Here is a 19,052-nt window from a genome sequence, read left to right as displayed (position 1 = left end):
AATTCCAATGATGCTCTGCACTATTCAGCCAAAGATATGTTAAATTATACAATGCAAGTCAAAGTATGATAGTGTCATTGTCATAACCATCATTAATAGTTCAACCATCAAAATGGATATAAATGAATAGAACAGAATGTGAGGCCTCAGTATAGCAACTACCACACTACATACCATAAAAATCCATGTCATGTTCTGCTAGAATAAGACAACTGACAAAATACAGAGGAAAGATTCAGGGCACAGATAAACCACTGAAATTTGATTGAGAAATTTTCAAACCTGAAACCACCACTAAAATGATGTTTTAACAGTTAAAAGACATTCTCACATTGTTTACACAATGGATAACCAAGAATGCAAAGAGCTGACCTTTGGCTGCCAAATACTTCAAAGTTTGAGCAGAAGCCATGTTTTGCCTCCATCCTTCTGAATCCAGGGGCTGTTGAAGGAAGCTAATGGCAAACATATTCTACCTTTGCCAATAACTCATCATGTACAGATATAAAATATATATACAGAAAGCCAACCAGATCATTTGTAGATCATACGGGCCAATTGTTCAATTACAATTCTATAAACAGATGTGTGTGCTGTACATTCTGACCCATACGCAGTATTAGATACAAGCAACGAAAATCCAAAAAATGGATTCACTTAAATCTTTACCTTGCATCAAACTCTATCTACCTTATGCTGCCAATAAGGCAGTAGAACCATCTTAGCAAAGAAGCAGAGATGCTTAATCATGTTGTTGAATCCAATGAACAATTAGATTTAAACTCTGGTTGCAACCCGGCAAATCCAGAAAGAAACTAAGGAGCTGTCAATAACATCGACACCTTTCATTTGATGTGGGAATCATAATGAGCATCATAAACACTATACACATTCTCAGGAACCAAGAGTGGCAATTTTTCGACATAAATAAACAGCCTTTTTAAGTTCTCTCTTGCCAATGTTGTCATATCAACTACCTCTCCACTATCTGTAAATATCCACAAATCCTTTGAATTTACTCTTTTTAAACTATCACGGCAAAATGGACATGACTGTGCCCGTGCATGCCTGCAATAAAAAATCCATTACGTTTAACCTTTGTTTCTACCTAAACCCAAATTGTAGAAGAGCTGGTAAAAATGTGGAAAATTAAAGGCAATTACTTACCATTCTCGGTAGCATTTCATGCACATGGCATGGTTGCAATTAGGCAAGACGATCTTACTATTGGTCTCCATGCATATTCCACATTCTTCCTCCCGTTCCAAATCAAGTGCAGAAAGTTGTCCCCTTTCTTCATCAACCTTTTTCTTATATCTCTCAATGCATACTGCTTTCTGCTTACGATCTTCCATGTCTGTTATCCCTCCTTCAAGTTGTAGTAAAGATGGAAATATTACAGCTGACCAATGCAAATAAAATCTCTATATCAAGATATTACACCTTGCAGGGCCAAATGGTGAGTCAAATGTATAAGATATACAGCTGAAGTTCATTTAATTAATAAGTTATCCATGTTATGCCTAAAAGGAGAAAGTTAAGTTTACCATAAAATATACTGATGTATAAGATATACTGCTTAATTCATTTAATTAATCAAGTCATCCATGTTATGCTCAAGTTATCCCATGTTATGCCTAAAAGGAGAAAGTTAAGTTTACCATAAAATTCTCTAATGCTGGCTTTTCTTTCATGTGTTGACATTGTAGTGGTACCATCAACATAAACCTGCAGAATACCCACTTTAAAATATCAATATATATTAGACTCTATTTAGGAGAAATCTACCAGTCAGTAATTTAAAAATATATCAAACTTGGACTCCCATGGTTCTCCCAAATTAATCCACAGGCATCTACCTATTCCATCCTCGCAAAAGTTCTTACCTAAGGTCATAAAGCACACAAAACAAAAACTGCAATATAAATGTAAATATATTATCCGTCGTAGTTGCCTATTGTTATCCAGACATTTACAAAGTGAATAAATAAACAAACCTTGTATATGAGTATTCTTAGCAGGCCCAGTGCCCCTGCAAGGCTGCAGTCGGTCCATTGCACAAGGAAAAGGAACAGGTGTGCTGCTGGGCTATACGAAAGTCTCATTTGCAGACAAGCACCATCATACTCCCTTGGAAACTCGGATGCCCTGTATCCCAAACACCAAATGTTTAATCTTTGTGACTGCGTTTCACTATATTATAGAGTTGGATTTCATTTTCACTGATGTCGGCACTATCCTTAGAGACTTTTATAATCCATATTATAACATAAGCAACTCTTAGAAGAAAAGGAATGTCATATGGATTTTCGGACAAACATTATCTGCCTTTCAACTGAAGCCTATACTCAGTCCTATTGTTAAAGACTTTCGTACGCTACATTGTTATACAATCAACTCTTCCATTAAAAAGGGTTTCACTTATTACACAATCAACTCTTTCATGTAAAAGGGTGTCATGTAAATTTTCAGGCAACATTCTTTTCATTTTTACATCTGACAGCACACATTCTGGGTGAAAAACTAGTGACCTTTTTTAAGACGTCCAGAATCAAGATTGCAGCCTCTAAACATTTGCCTAAATGTAACATCACATTTTAGAATTGGCTAAAATGTTTCACAATCCTTGTCTATTAATCACGAATTACTAAGACACACTACGCTCACTATTACAAGACAGTATACCAACTGAGCAAATAACGTCGAGTGTAAATTTTGATGCTCTGAGCTTTATTCCCTACTGACCCACGTTTAAAGTCTGCATTAAAGCTTCAGCCAACTTTATATCTAACGAATGTAAACAGGCCCACGCTACACAAGAATGAATAAGCAAACGCCAAGCTCGGCCCAAAGTACATTGAAGCGTCCCATGACCTCAGCCAAGATATACACAGTATATATACAATGTACGGTAGGCCACAAAAGAATGCGTATGCAAATTCCAAGCTTGATCCGCCATACATTGAAGCGAACAAAAAAACCCCTCAAGATTTACACCTGACGAGTCAGTGGACTGCAATAAAACAAAACACTACTGCGCTCCAATAAAACAAAACTAAGACCTCGATAAGACTTCTAAAGGATGCAGCTACATATAAAATGTATAAAGAAAATCCAAAATTCATCTCCTTGAGCTTCCTATTCCAAAGCAGTAAATATTCGTTCGGTTCAAACCCATTTTTGCAGAAACTGAATGGATCATTGCAAGATATGAAACCCATTTAAGCAGAAATTACAAGGATCATTGGAAATAACCACAGTTCTCACAAAAACCTCATTAATGAGCGCCATTGCTTGACATGTGTCTAAGGCACCTGATTGAGCCCATCGATACCTCACTAACTTCCCTTCATTATTGGCACCCACAAACATCTTTGACATAAAAAATTAGAAAGCCCAGCACTAGCAATTCCAACGCTTCTCTTCCATAAAAATATGCAATCTAAGGCTAAAACCCCTCCCCAAACAGAAAAGCCTGCAACCTACCAAAAAAAATCCCCACGGCTGAGAATCCATACAAACCAAAAACTTTTAACACAACTCCTCAGCAGCGAGAGAGGCCCACGGCCCCTTTGCAACACTAACAATTTCCCAGAGAAAACATAAACAGGAGAGAATAACAAAAAGGTCCAAAAAAGGTCCCAAAAACAAAGACATAAATGAGTAAGTACTTACAAGGTGTTAGCATGCTGAATGTCTGCCTCGAGCGCCTTCAAGGACTCCTTGAAAGATTTCCCCTGCCCTTGACCCATCTCTACCAGATACATTTCTATCACCCACTTATATACACACAAAGTTTATCAAATCAAATCCACAAGGCCCAACCCAAAACTCTTCTCAAATTAAAACAAAGCCAAAATCTTTCAAAGAATTCCCCCTATTTTTCTTCTGCATCAAGGCCTTCAACCCAACGCCCATGATAACAACTTTCCAGATAAAGCACGCAACCATCCAGCACCGTATGTGTTTATCCCTAAAAGTGGAGCGAATACCACGAGAGGTGCCTAACAGCTCTAGAAGAACCCACAATGAAAAAAGACCGGGGCTTCTCAGGATCTTCCTTGTTTTCTAAGCCCACAGATTTGACTCATTTTACAAAAAGGTAACAGAATATGAAAACTACCACGGGGTTAAACTCGAAGACTATAATTTAGGTGGGATGATGAGGTGGCAGGTGTGGGAGGAGCGTAAGCATATTTGTCAGTTAAGCGTACAGGATGAGCCCCGACAACCTTCTGGCCAGGCCTTATCTATTATCAATCCTAGGACCCACACAGGCGCCAAATATGCTCATCCTATTATTAATTCGATTGGTTTTTAGCCTTTGGGTTGCCTTATTTTATGTTTTTCCTCGCAAGGGCTGGGCCTGAATGGTTTGAAATTATAATTGGAGTCAGGAGCGGACATTGAGGTTTTATTGGGTGCTGGGCCTGAAAATTCTATCCATTTAGGAAATCACTACAGCTACCCATGATGACTGGATTGCCTTACAAGGTGGTTTTTGGATTCCTTTGTTTAAAGGTTTGTCTCTTTCCGGCTTCTTATCATGGGACAGGGGTCTTGACTTCGACGGGTTTTACACTCCTTGAACGACTTCTACTCCTAGTGTGTGTGTGCATGCCTTTCCGGAGTTTGGAGAGGCAAGAAGCTTCCAGTTATTGTTGCAATTCCAAATTATTACTGATTTTCCTGCTCAAACGGAGGACAACTCTACAACATTGGGGAAAGCAACTTCAAATATATTCAAACATAATATGCTTTTGATATTTATTTGTTTTTAATGAAATTGAAGAGGATAAATATGAGATCATGTGGTGCATTTAACTGATAAAGTAAGGATAAATATGAGATCATGTGGTGCATTTAACTGATAAAGTAAGTATTTATATAAGGAGGTTTTTCATTAGGAGAAGAGGTGCATTTAATGGATAAAGTAGGTATTTATCTAAGGAGGTTAGGGAAGAGTATCATTAGTTGTTATAGTTAAATTTTATGTTTCATAAGTCTTAAAAGGTAGATTAAATTCAAGACTTTTTTTTAATTTTAATTTTATTGTTGTCTTTGTATGCAAGTATAGTTATTATTCTCACTTCTCCATAGTGAAGATAAATGGTATAGATTCATTATGTTCACAAGGGCTAAAAAATAGTGATTTAGTTTGATACCTACTTAAAGATGTCCCAATAATCATGCACTACACCTACTAAAAAATTGTCAATACTTCTACATGAATACTCTAGTAATTGTGGACTTACCAATAAATTTGTACAACTCCTCCAATTAAAGTCTACAAATCTTAACTATTGGGTCGACAAGGATTGAATGGTCATAAGAACATGCTCATTATTGGGCCTCTTCCCCTAGTATATATTAAATATGAATAGTTAAATATATAGCTAGTATTTATTTAAGAGTCATTTTTTTTTTAAACTTTAGAATTATATGTGTGTTTACATAATTACTAAAGCACGCACGCGCACACATACATGCCATACTTTGTGTTTTAGCTATTATTTACAAAGTCAAAATATGGGTGTCCATGGCTTATAGTAGAATGTCTAATGACATAATTATGCTCCATGTATATTGTGGCAAATGTCTAGAGCATCCAACATGTTGGTAATGTTAATAAAATTGTGAAAAAGGTCAAATCATATGTGCCAATTCGATTAGTGTGGCTACATTCACAATAAAGAACACATTGCACTTAAGGGAGCATATGTAGCTTCTCAAGGTCATGCCTTACTTGATATTGTGAAAAGAACGAGCGCATATCAATGCCTGAAGAGTATCTTTAAGCAATGGTACATTCAAGCCTACAACTTTCCTCCCATGAAAATTCTAAAAACAAACACTCTTAGTAAGACCTTATTTATTTTTCGTTTGTAGTTTTTAATTGTGGAATCATTTGTATTTAAATTTTCACACCAAATGATTAAGTTCAATGTTTACTTACTTGGTCAAATGTGGCAATGGTCATATATGTGTAGATATTAAAAGGCTAACACATTCTTTAGGGCATAAGAATAAATGTTGGGAGGGTATAATGGTGCATTTGGTTATTTGTAAGGTAGAGGAGTTACTTGACATAGTTGATAAATTGTTTCAATAATATCTTTGGGGCTTTTGGAAGTCAAGAGTAATATTTAAAGAAGTATTATTAGAGAGTTGCACGCATTTTAATATTTCCAACAATAAAGGATGATGCACAAAACTTGGCATGCTATAATCTAATATGGAGATGTGTTTAGTCTCATTAGATCAATTGTGTTTGCAATAGAAGTGCAACATACATTGATTGATTTGTTAGATATAAGGAAATGTTGTAAAGGAGTTAAGGTAGCAAAAAAAATTACAATAGTAACTTGAGAGGAGGGTTACACAAAAAATAAATTCCAATTTTATTCAATAGTCATAAAAAATTAATTAAAATAAACATAGCTAACATTCATCCCACAACACAACAATTTACTTGGACAAAATCCTTTTGGAAGAAAAAATCAATGTTAAAATAGTTGCCCAATATAATTTAGAAATCATCAACAAAATATAATTTACTTGCAAAGTAAGCTTCTCACAAGAGTATAAACAACTAGAGATCTAGAGGTAGCTAATGTTTTCTTAGTGGCATTTTTCCCCAATTGGCTAAGCATCTCAAAATAGCAGATTAGAAATTGGTGAATCATATAGTATTGCTAGCTATCCCAATTGCTGAATTTGTATGCACTTTTGGCCCAATCCCCAATAAGTTGCCTCTTTTTTTAAAATGGCCATACATATTTTGATCTTTTTCATCACCAACTCCTACTTGGTTCCAATATTTGTTGGTGTTATTTTACCTCGAAATTTTGGATGGATACAAAAATCCACCGACGAGTTTACTAATACGTAATTTTTTTAAGGGGCCCTTATTCAAAAAAACATTAATTTATTTATTCCTTAAATTGTACATAATTTTTGCATCAAATTATTATTGAGTGGTAATCATTGGTTTGTAATCAACTTGAAAAATTGAGACATATCATTTTATTACCACAAGAGCATTTCCAACCTTGTGTTATCTAGTGTTAAATATCTTGCCATTTAAAACATTTTTTAAATGGCACAAAACTTGCCAAAAACTATTTGATAAATATACATTTGAAGGTGGGAGTTGACACATTTGGTTCAATTCATACTCCACTTTTTCTTGATTCAAATTGTCCCTCCCACATAATAGCATTTCTACATATGTGATAGGACCTTATTATAAAACTATTATCTACGATGGATCATTGTTATTCTTTTCTTGTATAGCTTTAGAGGATGCCTATGTTTTTTTATATGCTTAATATAAGTATAATAAGGTCCAAGATTATTAAGAGGGGGGTTGAATCAATAACCTAATAGATTCAAACTTTTATTAACTTATTACCAAATGATCAAGTACAAATCAAATCTACTCAATGAAAATATTCAACCAAATTCATTCAATGTTAACTTGTGAAGCAATGAGGAAAGCAGCACATAAAAGAATCCACACAAGTAACACAATAACACCATGTTTTACATGTGGAAACCCTTGGTCAAAGGGAAAAACCAAAGTGGGAATTAGTACCCATAAGTATTTTACACTCTTCTTAAATATTTTTGGTTAAAGACTTAGCCTTGTTAAGAGCTTACAATAATGCCTAATTAAGGGCAGGCCTTGTTAGGAGTCACTATGTTAAAGAATTTGCATCTAGCCCTATTAAGAGCTTTATCTTGGTAGAGGATTTCTAACTCAAATTAATGAGCCACCTAGTTGAGGGAATTAATCATCAAACCTGTTAAGATCTTCTCACCCAGTTAGGAGTGACCCAATTAAGGGAGTTAACTTAGTGAACTTATTAGGATTCAAAAAGGAGGATGATCTAGGAATTGCACTTCTTCGTTACTTGTACAAATCCAGTTAAGCTCTATTTTTTCTTCTTCTTGTATACATTAAACCAACTGCTTGACTACATCCACCATTCACAATCCACACACTTGCAAATATAATTGGTTGTAATATAAATACACATTTCACTTGTTAGGAAGACCACCTCCTTAAACAAATTATATTTAATTTAATTTTTATTTTTTGGCTTTTTAAAGTGTGTTACCAAATCCTAATCAGTCACTTACTAGATGCATTCAATCACCAATTCAAATTGCACATCAATTTGACCTCAAGGACATCTAATCCTTTTCACTTTTCCAATAAATGTGAATGACTTCAAGAAATTTGGTCACAACTATCAATTTCAAACCAATTCATCACAACCCATTAGTGCCACATCATTTTCACATCATTGCAACACTTTATACCACAAAAGATTAATTAGAGTCATCCACTACATCATTGACTAAGGATACTTATCTAAGTGGTCTACCATTTTCTATAGAATGAACTTCAATTGATCCAAATCATGCCTTCTAGCAAATTAAAAAATGTGTGATACTAATATTACAATTGAATCTAGATCACGAGTCCAAAAATACACCATCTAAATCTCCATATCTTTGATAGACCAATCAAATCATTTACTATAAAATAAAATGTATGTCGAGGCCTCCTTAGAAATCAAACAAGTTAAAGATGTTGTTGAGAAGATGGATGAGCTAGAGGAGCATGCAACTGAAATGATAAAGAAAATGGGCTAGTGCATGTTTGTTGTCCTTGCCCTTGGCCTTTCTGTGCCTTTTTCCTTTTTCCACTTGTTTTTGCGTTGTCTTTTGGTAGTTGGATTTCCTGTGTTGGCTTTGTCATTTTTGTGTTGATGTTTAAATGATCTTAATGTCATATCTTTAGCTCTTTTGTAAAGGATTTTAGGGCCCCTTCAAAACCTATTTTCTTAATAAAAAATCTTCATACGTGTAAGATCTCACCTTGCTTACTTAACCATGTTATCTTCATTATGTCTTCTATCTCTATGAAACCTCTCTTAACTAGATTCTCTCTATTAGGAGATATAATTAAAACATCAACAAATGCTCAACCAATAACTTCATTTGAATGTGTTCTTCAATAAATTTCGAATAACTCTTCATTGTCTTCATATTTAAACATGCACACTTAACCATAACATCAAGATACTCTTTGAAACATGTCCACTATTGTACATAAGCTCATCTTCAATCCTTGAATTGTGCACCTCAAACTCTATATGTTGCACTATTAGTCTCATAGAATAGCATATATGTTGACATCAATGACAAAATCTATCATGAATGCAACATATGATCACTACATCATCTCTTAACAATGCTAGGATACTCCCCCATAGGATTATCATTAGCATTCATGCTAACATTCTCTTGCTAGAAGTGATGATATGGTTGCAACATTATTTAAAGTGAAGGGAGATACAAAGTTCCCTCCATCATGGAGATACATTTGCTTCATGAATATAAAAACATCTTTAAGGACCTTCTGGAGGGTATTAATGTCTCTAGGAGGGAGCCTTCTTTTAAAAATAGAATTTAATGAACCCATTGTTCCCAAATAGATATTGATGGCAACCTCTTGGGAGATAGTGTAAGGAGACTCCATTCTTTGATACATCTTCTAGAAGTGATGATTGAACTATGAAATAGACTTGTAGAGATCCCTCTAAATTGAGTAGAATTGATGATGCAGAATAGTTGGATCGATGTAGACTTTGAATTGTGCTAGAAACTTGCTCTCAAAAGAGTTCCAATCTATGATTGATGCTAGTGGAAAATTGAGGTTCCAATTGAATGTTGTTTCCCCCAAATTGTAAGGGTGTAGGTAGAAAACCACATCCATATGCTGAATTTGGTTCCAATTACAAATTTCCTTGAAAATTTTAATGTGATATTTTGCTATTTGTGATTCTTCATAGATGAATTGTGGGGAAAAAAAATTAGGAATTTTGAGCAAGTTGTGTAATGGACCAACTAGGTGCAATGGTGAACTTTGGGCTTTGAAGAAATTCATGATGCATGATGGTGTTGGTGGTTGATTTTGGGCAACTAATGAGTTAACTGAAGAAGAATTTTTTGCAAAAGTGTTTTGTGAATGTTGAATTTGGGGTGGAATAAATGAAAGTGGAAGAGATGGGATGGTGAGGAAGGAGACTCGAGGTGTGAATAGATGGAGTTTGGTGATCCCTTTGTCACTGCAAGGCTTATGAAAATGGTTGAGTTATAAAAACTCATATTTTCTAGTTAAAGACCTCAATGCTCACTAAAAGGGAAATGGTTGATCAAGATCTTCCAATTTATGCAACTTTGGAGCTACACACTTGTGCACCTGTGCACCTATGTGCATGTGCACTTGTGCTCTTGCACACCTATGCACTTTCATAGTTGAAAATTTTAGAGTTGTAAAAATTGCAGAATTCAGGCCACCATCCTTCTAGTGCCACTCCTATTGAGTAGTCATTTTACACGAAGATAACAACGATAATTCTTATGAATTTCTCTCTTGAAAAGTTGATCAAATTAACCAACTCCAAGGTTTCAGATGACTATTTTCAACTTGCTAGGTAGCTCAATTGAAGATAAATGTGAATGTTCACAAAGAGGCCTTTTCTAGTATCTGTAAACCCTGCAGAAATTTGAAAAGAATATAACCAAAAACTAATATACTTTTGTATTTTCCAATTTTATGATGAATACAAGTTCTATCAATGCAGTTATATAAAATCTTACTCTAACCACACATTCAAAAGAAAATAAAAGTGTCAGATAAACAAGAAATTAAAGCAAATTGCTAAAAATAAATTTCTAATGGACATAAATCATAGCCATAATGCATCTGTGAATTGAATTTTTGAATAGGATCAAGAGATAAACCAATGCAATTAGGAGTAGCATCTCCTTAACTGCACCAATGTAATCATCAAAGGGAAGAATGGAAACTAAATTATATTTCACAATTCATCAAATTATGTAGTAATAGAAAGTGCACACACACGAGACAAATTTCTATGCAAGAGCTTGAAGGTGATCCTTTCTCCAATTTGTCACAAAAAAGGAATTTACTAGCAAATATGACAAACATCGAAACTAATTGATTGTACTAAAATTAACATACAATAAAACCATTGGCACCATTGTTGCTCAAGAACATAAAATTTATAAAGGAAACTCACATTCTAGCAAGAAACACTACACATAGAATGAGAGCACCAATAGCATACTTTATTGCATCACAACACTAGCCTTGATTACACATTACATCTTTGTATTTATAAGAAACCCCAACCTTCATGCAATTTTCAGATCTAGTGCTTTTTCCTTGCAAAAAGCATGCTAAAGTCACTAATTTAAAGAAAATTATGTACAAACAAATTCCTAACTAGGTGCTAAGCAGACCTACACTCTTTATTTTATTAATTACATGGTGAATAGACCTTTACATGACTCCAAAAATAGCAAAGAAGAAAGCGATAAGTAGAAAGAAGACTTTACATCATTTGGGAATCTCTTAGACTTCTAAAATTGCAAATCAACCTTCTCTAAGTGTCTGTAATGTTAAATTGCCATCAAAATGCATTTTTGGTGCATGAAATGCCCCAAAACTTATCACAACTAGAAGTTCTCATAAATCATCACACCTATGCACATTGAGAAGTTGTGCACCTACACACCTTTGGAGATAAAATTTCTTCATTGTTCATCTTAGATTGGTTTTGACATATGAGTAACTATACACTTAGTCATATTCCTAAAGTGCATGTCAAGGAAGTAGTGTATGTTGAGCATAAATTGTTAGTTAACTATTAACTACCATCAAAATGCATTTTTGGTGCATGAAATGCCCAAAAACTAGAATTGGTAGTTAACTGTTAGCACAACTAGAAGTTTTCATAAATTATCACACCTATGCACCTTGGGAAGTTGTGCACCTGCACACCTTTGGAGATAAAATTTCTTCACTATTCATCTCAAATTGGTTTTGACATACGAGTGACTATAATCTTAGTCATATTCCTAAAGTGCATGTCAAGCAAGTAGTGTATGTCGAGCATAAATTGTTAGATAATGCAAGTCGAGCATAATATGTAGTATGTGTTGAGCACCAGTATGTACCAAGTAGACAGTTAGTGTTGAATTACTCTAGTGATGAGCAAGTTAGTATATGCCAAGTGATTTAGATGTCAAGTGAATGGTGGATGTTGAGTCATTTAGGAGACAAGTTACAACATTGAAGATATAGTGGATGTCGAGCATCAGAGGCTTTAAGTGTTGAGTAAATAGTTTTGGACATAGTTGTTTGTAATGACACAAACTTCTATGTAAGGATTGTTTCATGATTCTAAATGATAAGAACAAATCTATATTGAGAATCCCTATGTAGTACATGCAACCAATCAAATTGAGGGATGTTTTGAGCATCAAAATTGGTGAATCACAATCATTGATTCTTAACCCTAACTCACCCAGGTCTTCTTAAGGAAGACAAACCCTAAAGATGCAAGAGAGAGAAGAGAGAAGTTTGCATGTACAGATAGAGTATTCATGGTGACTAAGGTGTTGTGAATGGAGATATGAATTGTAGAATCAATTAGAGAGAACAAAGGAAAGCAAAGAGAGTACAAAAGTGATACATCTAATCAAAGATGATCAAGTATACATCAAGAAAGTGGTGATATGTTATCTAGCAAAGAAGTGCTAATGAAAGGATAAGGCTGAGACATTCTAATAGGTGAATCAGTAAAATCTCTTAACAGAGTAGCCTTAACAAGTTTCAAGTTCTCGCAAAATTTTGTATAAATCTCTTAACTGAGTGCTTACTTCATTGTAAGTTGAAGTCCTTTAATGGGGAACACTTCTAACAGGGTGTTGAAATCCTTTATCAAGGTAAGATCTACCAATATTTGTAAGCCTTTAACAAGGTAGACCTTTCATGAGGTAGATCATAATTTATGATCAAACATTGTAACCTTCATTAGATACACTTTACAACTACTATAGTGAAGATTTGTGGGTGTCATTCCCACCCCCCAATTTTACCTTCTCATTGGAGGGTTTCTGGGTAACCAAATATCTTGTATCATTTGTGTTGAATGTTTATTTTTTTTCATTCTATGAATGAACATGCTTAGTTTATAATTTCAATTTATATGCAAATTGTGAGATGGATGTATGGTGAATGATTTAATAGATAAATTTTTAAAGGACTAATTCAACCCTACACCCCCTCCCCACCCCCCGCGGCCCCCCGCCCCCCCCCCCCCCCCCCTCATAGTTTAATTTCCCTATTGTATTTCTAACAATTGGTATCAAAGCCTTGTTCTTTGAAAAGGAAAGCTTTGCAACTTTGAGGAAAGATCTTGAAGATGGAAGTCTACAAGTTGGGAAAAGTAATTGAAAACCAGAAGATTGAAATCTAGCTTGCCCTACATCAGTTGAATGAAGCAAGAGATGATTTAAAGTGCTCATTAAAGAGAAGGAAAGAGATAGCTATTAAGGAGAATGACACACATTACCAAGAGGATGACACTATTGAATTGTTTGCAAATGGAAAATCAAGTGAATTTGATGCAACAGTTACATATTTGATGGAAAAGAATGGTGCCCTAACTGAAGAGGTCAGAGATCTTAAGATAGAACAAGAAGTCCAATTAGTATTGCTATGTGAGATGACTAACTAGAAAAAGAAAGTTGAGGAAGACAAAGTCATGATTGAAGATTACAAAAGGATATTGACCAACAAATTGGAAGAGAAGACATATAAGGTACATAGGATTGCTAGCATGCAATTAGAAACAATGAATCAAGTGATGATTGCCAATCATGAATTGAATGGTAAGTACATTGAGATCACAACCCTGAAGTTACAAAATGAACAACTGAGAAATAATCTAAAAAGAGAAAAAGAACTTGTTGAAAGTTTCAACAGACCTAATGAAGCTATCAAGTAATTTGAGAAATTGATAAGATCTCTTAGATTTAACAATGATACTATTGGATTGGGATACACCAGTACCAAGGAAGGAGAATCATCTAAAAGTGGTGAACAAAGAAACAACAAAGGTAAGAACTAAAAACCCACCTGTCATAATTGAGGAAAGATAGGTTATACAACAAATATTTGCAGGAGCAATAATGCAAATTAGAGCCCTAAACATAAGTTTATGGGTTACTGTCATAAGTGCAACAAGCAAGGACATCATGAACATGAATACAAGACTAAGACTACAAGCACACAAATATTTGAAGGGCATTGCCATAATTGTCAAAAATATGGACATAGAGAATATGAATGCAGATCTAATACCAAGTGGACATCAAACAAGCAGACAAAGGGAAAACACAGTGGAAAACCCTATAATTGGGATTATAATACAAGGTATAGTTGTCACTTTTGTCAAGAGTATGAACATGTTGCTGAGAATTGCATAAGAACACATTTTAGAAGTGACTACAGTAGATGGTTGAGTCAAACCATGTGTTTTAGCTATTTGAAGACTGGTCACATTAGCAGGAATTGTCCAACAAGGTCAAAAGCACCTAGTAGTGAATTCAACAAAGGCAAAGGGAAGATTGATGTTGAGAATGTCAAAGTGCATATGAACAAGACATTGAAGAAAAAGGAATCTTGTAGCACATCAAGCTCAAATGAGATCACTTCATCCAATGGATCAAGTGATCACATCACCTCCAACTAGGCAATCAAAAGGTATGTGGGACTGATATTGCATTGATATATTTTACATCAATTCCAAGAATCATAGTTCTAAAAAGATTATATATGCATGAATTAAGATGCAATGTATTAGTTAGAACCTAGAAGAAATCTATAAGTTTTGTTAGTTTTCATGTTGTTGCCAAGCATGAAAAATTTCAGTTGCTGCCAAGCTATTAAAGTGATAGTATTGGCTGAGCTCATTATGGTTTCTAAGTGTAGAAGAGATCATGTGTAAGCCAAGTGAGTTGAAATTGCTATGATAGTCGAGCTTACACTAGTATAAGCACTGAGCATTTGTTGTCAAGTTTTAAGGGCTATATGGTTGATTTTTGACTCATTTGCATTCATTCAAGATTGAAGAGAGAATAGAGAGCATAAGGAAAATTGAGGTGAAGGATTCAAGCATTTGTAAACTGGATTCAGCTACTACTTGTCACCAATCATCAAATTCATAAGGTCTCTATTATGTGTCTAGTTACATTGTCTCAATTATCATAAACCCTAGTTATTTGATATGGCATCTAGTTCTTCTACTATTGTTAGAAAGGAAGGAAAATAAGTTTTAAATGTTGAATTGATAAGCAATGAGATTAAACAACCACCCTTTTGAGCTATTCCCAAGATTGCATACAAGGGACATCCAACTAGTGTGTTATCGATGATACCACCACAAGTGTTAATGATACAAGATGTAAGATGTTCTTACACTTGTAAGGTTGGAAGTATTGGAGACATGGAAATCACTGATTTCTATGGAAAACTATGTGTTGATGGAGTGTTGAATTGGGAAAACAAGATTATAGAGAGAAAAGGGCTAACCTATGCCCTAGATTTTCCAAATGTATTCAAGACATAATGAATTAAGATAGTGTTGAGTAGAATACATGATCACTCGATATGGTTGGAAAATGGCCCTACCAAGATCACTAAAAGAATCAATCAACGTGTACTAGGGTATCCTACCCTAAATAGACCCAAGACCATGCATAGTGATGTGAAGGAAGTTATTGAGAAGATTACAGGGGTTGTATGGAACAAAAGATGGATGAAAATTGACATAATTTCATATCCCCTAATTGCATTTGTAGTGAGAATTATTGCTCGCAAGTTCTTTCAATCTAGTAGATTGAATAGTGTATCTTGTATGACTATGGATTTGGGCTATAAGACAGTGAAGAAGGATCACTCTTATGACCTTGCCAAGTTACAACTCCAACAGTTATCAGAAAACTTAGGAGCCATAAGAAAGACAAAGAGTACACAATGCAAATTTGGTTCATTACTAGTTTGCATATTCTTCTATGTGCTAAACGCATTTCCTTCATTTGGTAAAATTGCTTGGAAGACCAAAAAGTATGTTGCAGTTCAAATTGGAGAATTCATAGAGCAACTTGGGGAGAATTTTGAGTTAGTCGTGACAAGCTGTTTTGAATACTTTAAGAAGTCTATGAAACAAAGACTAAGCATACCAATGTCACTAGTAGAGAAATATTACGATGATGTTTTATTTCTAGAGGATGCTAATTTTACATATGTACAAGTAGTTGTTCCTAGGCTTAGATGGCTCAGGCCATTGCCATATGAAATCAATGTGGATGAGGCATTAACAACAATCACAACTTTACTTGCAGAGGAAGTAGACAAGAATGCACCCTCATTTGGCAACTATGAGGAAGCCGAATCTAGAATCACAATAGATTTGAAGATAACTTCTGTGGTGGGAAAGAAGAACAAAATTGTGAAGAAGCTTACAAAAAGATTTGGTGAAGCGAGAGAAGAGGAAGAAGATGATGATGATGATGAGGATGAAGAAGATGAGAAACCTTCTCAAGTCCCACTTACACTAATACAAGGTCAAGGAGAGGACCAAGAAGAAGAGGAAGTAGAACATGATGAAGGTGTCAAGGGAGAAGAAGCTAGTGAAACACCTAAGCCTATAGACAAGAAGAAGAGAAAAGCTAAGGAGCCAGCAAAAAAGAAACCAAAGAAGGTTGTGAAGCCAACACAACAAAAGATAGTAGTACCTGTCACTAGGGCTAGCACAAGGGCTACTACCAAGAAAATATAGGAAGCTGACAAACCCAAAGGCAAGAGAATAACTACTACTACTAGAGTAGAGTCAACAAGATCAACCAAAGAGGAGGAAGTATATAGCTCTAGATGAATCAGATGAGGAGAGGGCCGAGTTAGATGACAATAGTCAATTCCAAGTGGTAAGCCACAATCCCTCTTCTAGTTTAGACAACTTGTGTGATAATATTAAGAATAATGCAGATTTGTCAGGGTTCACACATGTTGAGTTTGACAAACTTGGAAAAGTAAAAATGAATAAGGTTGAGGAATCTATATAAAAAATGATTGTCATGTCCAAGAATACCCCTATTGATCTTGCCAACTCTCTACCCAAAAGTCTATAGGATAGAGTTGAATAAAGATGGCAATACAATTTGACTACTGAAAGGAATATAAGGGAGACTACTCTAGGCAGGGTAATATCAGAATGGGATAAGTCATCTATAACCAGGGCCATTAACAAATACAAGGGGAGGTTTTCTCCCAAACATAGAGCCTTCGACATTTTGTAGAATAAACATTGAAGAATTTGTCAAACATAGCATCCAAATATGGAAAGTTATCTATGGGTTGTAGACAGAAAAATTTATTGAGCAAGCACTCGAGGAGGTACATGATGACAAAGATGACCAAGAGGTAGTTGAGGTTATAAAGGATGGACATAAGGGAGGTACAAAAGAGGAAGCAGATACAAAGGCAACACAATTGACGAAGAGCAACAACAAGATTAGAGTGTACCTGAGGTACATATGCCGAGTGCCAGTCCCCCCCATATGGAATAAGCATGTCGATGAGAAATAATAAAGATCAAGGATGTTTCTGATAATACTATGTAGAACATCAATCCTTTGACAAAGGATGATTTGAAGAGGATCTACAAGATTCAAATTTAGCTGCTAAAATTTACACTAATCCTATATTAATCAGTACATATGAAATTGACAGTCATGAATAGGGGAGAAACATAACACTGACACATCTAGTATGCCCCTTCCATTTACAAAGACAAAAGGTCCAAAAGCATAATTGGGTGTTTCCTATGACACTCATGTTCCAATGCCCATTGTGGTATACCAAAAAAAAGAACCTAGTGACATCAAATGTCAGCACATTGGTGCCAATGCTTCAGTACAAGCAATTTTAATAGTTAAGAAGGATGAGACACAAGTTCATATATGTTAGGAAGGAATTCCTTCACCTAAATCACAGATTCAAGGTGAAGAAAATATAAAGAAGGAGAAGGATAGGACTAAATTTGTTGAAGTTGTGAAAACCAACTTCACAGATCACCAAGAACACTTGCATGTAAATAACATGTATTGAAGAGAAACTAGAAAAGGAGAAAGCAGAGCTTGAAAAATCTCAATGGTTTGAGAGTGAAATTGTATTCCAAGATATGGAAACAAAAGTAAAAAGGTCCAACCTTAAAGGTGAACAAAACCCTAAAGGGAAAGAAAACTAGGTTTGTGCATATAAAATATTAATTATAAGCACCTAAGAGAAAGCTTAAGTAGACTAGAGTAATACATGACTTAATTAATTAAATCAATATGATCTAATTAATAAGTGTAAATAAATAATTACTCTAACACCCCCCTTAAGCGAAGCTTAGGAGGTAAGCTAACCAAGCAAAGCTATGAAAGTAGGAAAAATGGGTCCCAGTAACAAGGCTTGATTAGGTACCCAAAACAAGGAAATCTCTATAAACCTGAGACAAAGGAGAAAATCTAGTGGCAAAAAACCCTCTCTAAAAAGAGATAGAATAAAGATGATGAAAAAACATGAAGTAAGGAAGGCCTCAACAAGACCCCCCAAGGACAACTTGTGTAACCCCAAGCATAGACCACAACTGAAGATAGTGAGGTGATGCAAATGACTTGGTGAAGATGTCGACAACTTGGGCATTAGTGGAAATATACTCCAAAGAGAGAACACCATCCTAGATTAGTTAATAGATGAAATGCATATGAAGTTCAATGTGTTTAGTGTGTTGATGCTCCACTGGGTTGTGAGAAATATGAATTTACACTCTGATTATCACACCACAGAACAATGGGAGAATTAGGAGGAAAACCAAACTCAATCATCAACTGCTAAAGTCATAAAATCTCCTGACTAGCAAGCACTACTAATTTATATTCAGCCTCTATAGATGAAAGTGCATGAGCATGTTGCTTCTTGCATGACCATGTGATAGGACCAGAGCCAAGACAAAAAATAAATCTAGAAGTAGACTTTCAATCATCAACATCACCAACCCAATCTAAGTTAGTGTAGCCAAAAATGTGAGGAGTCCCCGATGTGTAATGAATGCCAT

General features: G+C 35.1%; 1 protein-coding gene across 2 annotated transcripts; it reads right to left on the bottom strand.

The window, feature by feature from the left end:
• Positions 1–221: 221 nt before the first annotated feature.
• On the bottom strand, positions 222–4,121 carry LOC149543306 (E3 ubiquitin-protein ligase AIRP2-like). 2 transcript variants are annotated; one of them, XM_089798141.1, is made up of 5 exons: positions 3,676–4,121; positions 1,998–2,148; positions 1,662–1,728; positions 1,168–1,402; positions 222–1,068 (listed from the first exon to the last, which is right to left on the bottom strand). In XM_089798141.1, the coding sequence occupies exons 1-5, from the start codon at positions 3,765–3,767 to the stop codon at positions 846–848; spliced, it is 768 nt and encodes a 255-aa protein (XP_089654267.1). In that variant the 5' UTR covers positions 3,768–4,121; the 3' UTR covers positions 222–845. The 2 variants fall into 2 exon arrangements, with proteins under 2 accessions (XP_089654267.1, XP_089654268.1); XM_089798142.1 differs by having other exon boundaries at positions 1,168–1,369; positions 3,676–3,990.
• Positions 4,122–19,052: the final 14,931 nt, after the last annotated feature.

This window comes from Cupressus sempervirens, chromosome 8 (genome assembly GCF_028749045.1).
Source record: "Cupressus sempervirens isolate cs-2001-9-10 chromosome 8, ASM2874904v1, whole genome shotgun sequence".
Taxonomy (NCBI): Eukaryota; Viridiplantae; Streptophyta; class Pinopsida; order Cupressales; family Cupressaceae; genus Cupressus; species Cupressus sempervirens.
Note: the sequence above shows the minus strand (reverse complement) of the source record. Positions and strands in the feature narration are given on the sequence as shown.

Bases quoted from the DNA above. Each gene is read 5' to 3' on its own strand.
- LOC149543306 (XM_089798141.1), bottom strand. From the start codon at position 3,767: ATGTATCTGGTAGAGATGGGTCAAGGGCAGGGGAAATCTTTCAAGGAG. The intron at 1,403-1,661 runs GTAAACTTAACT...TGCATTGGTCAG, and splicing joins CAGCATTAGAGAATTTTATG to CTGTAATATTTCCATCTTTA. The intron at 1,069-1,167 runs GTAAGTAATTGC...TTTTTATTGCAG, and splicing joins ATGAAATGCTACCGAGAATG to GCATGCACGGGCACAGTCAT.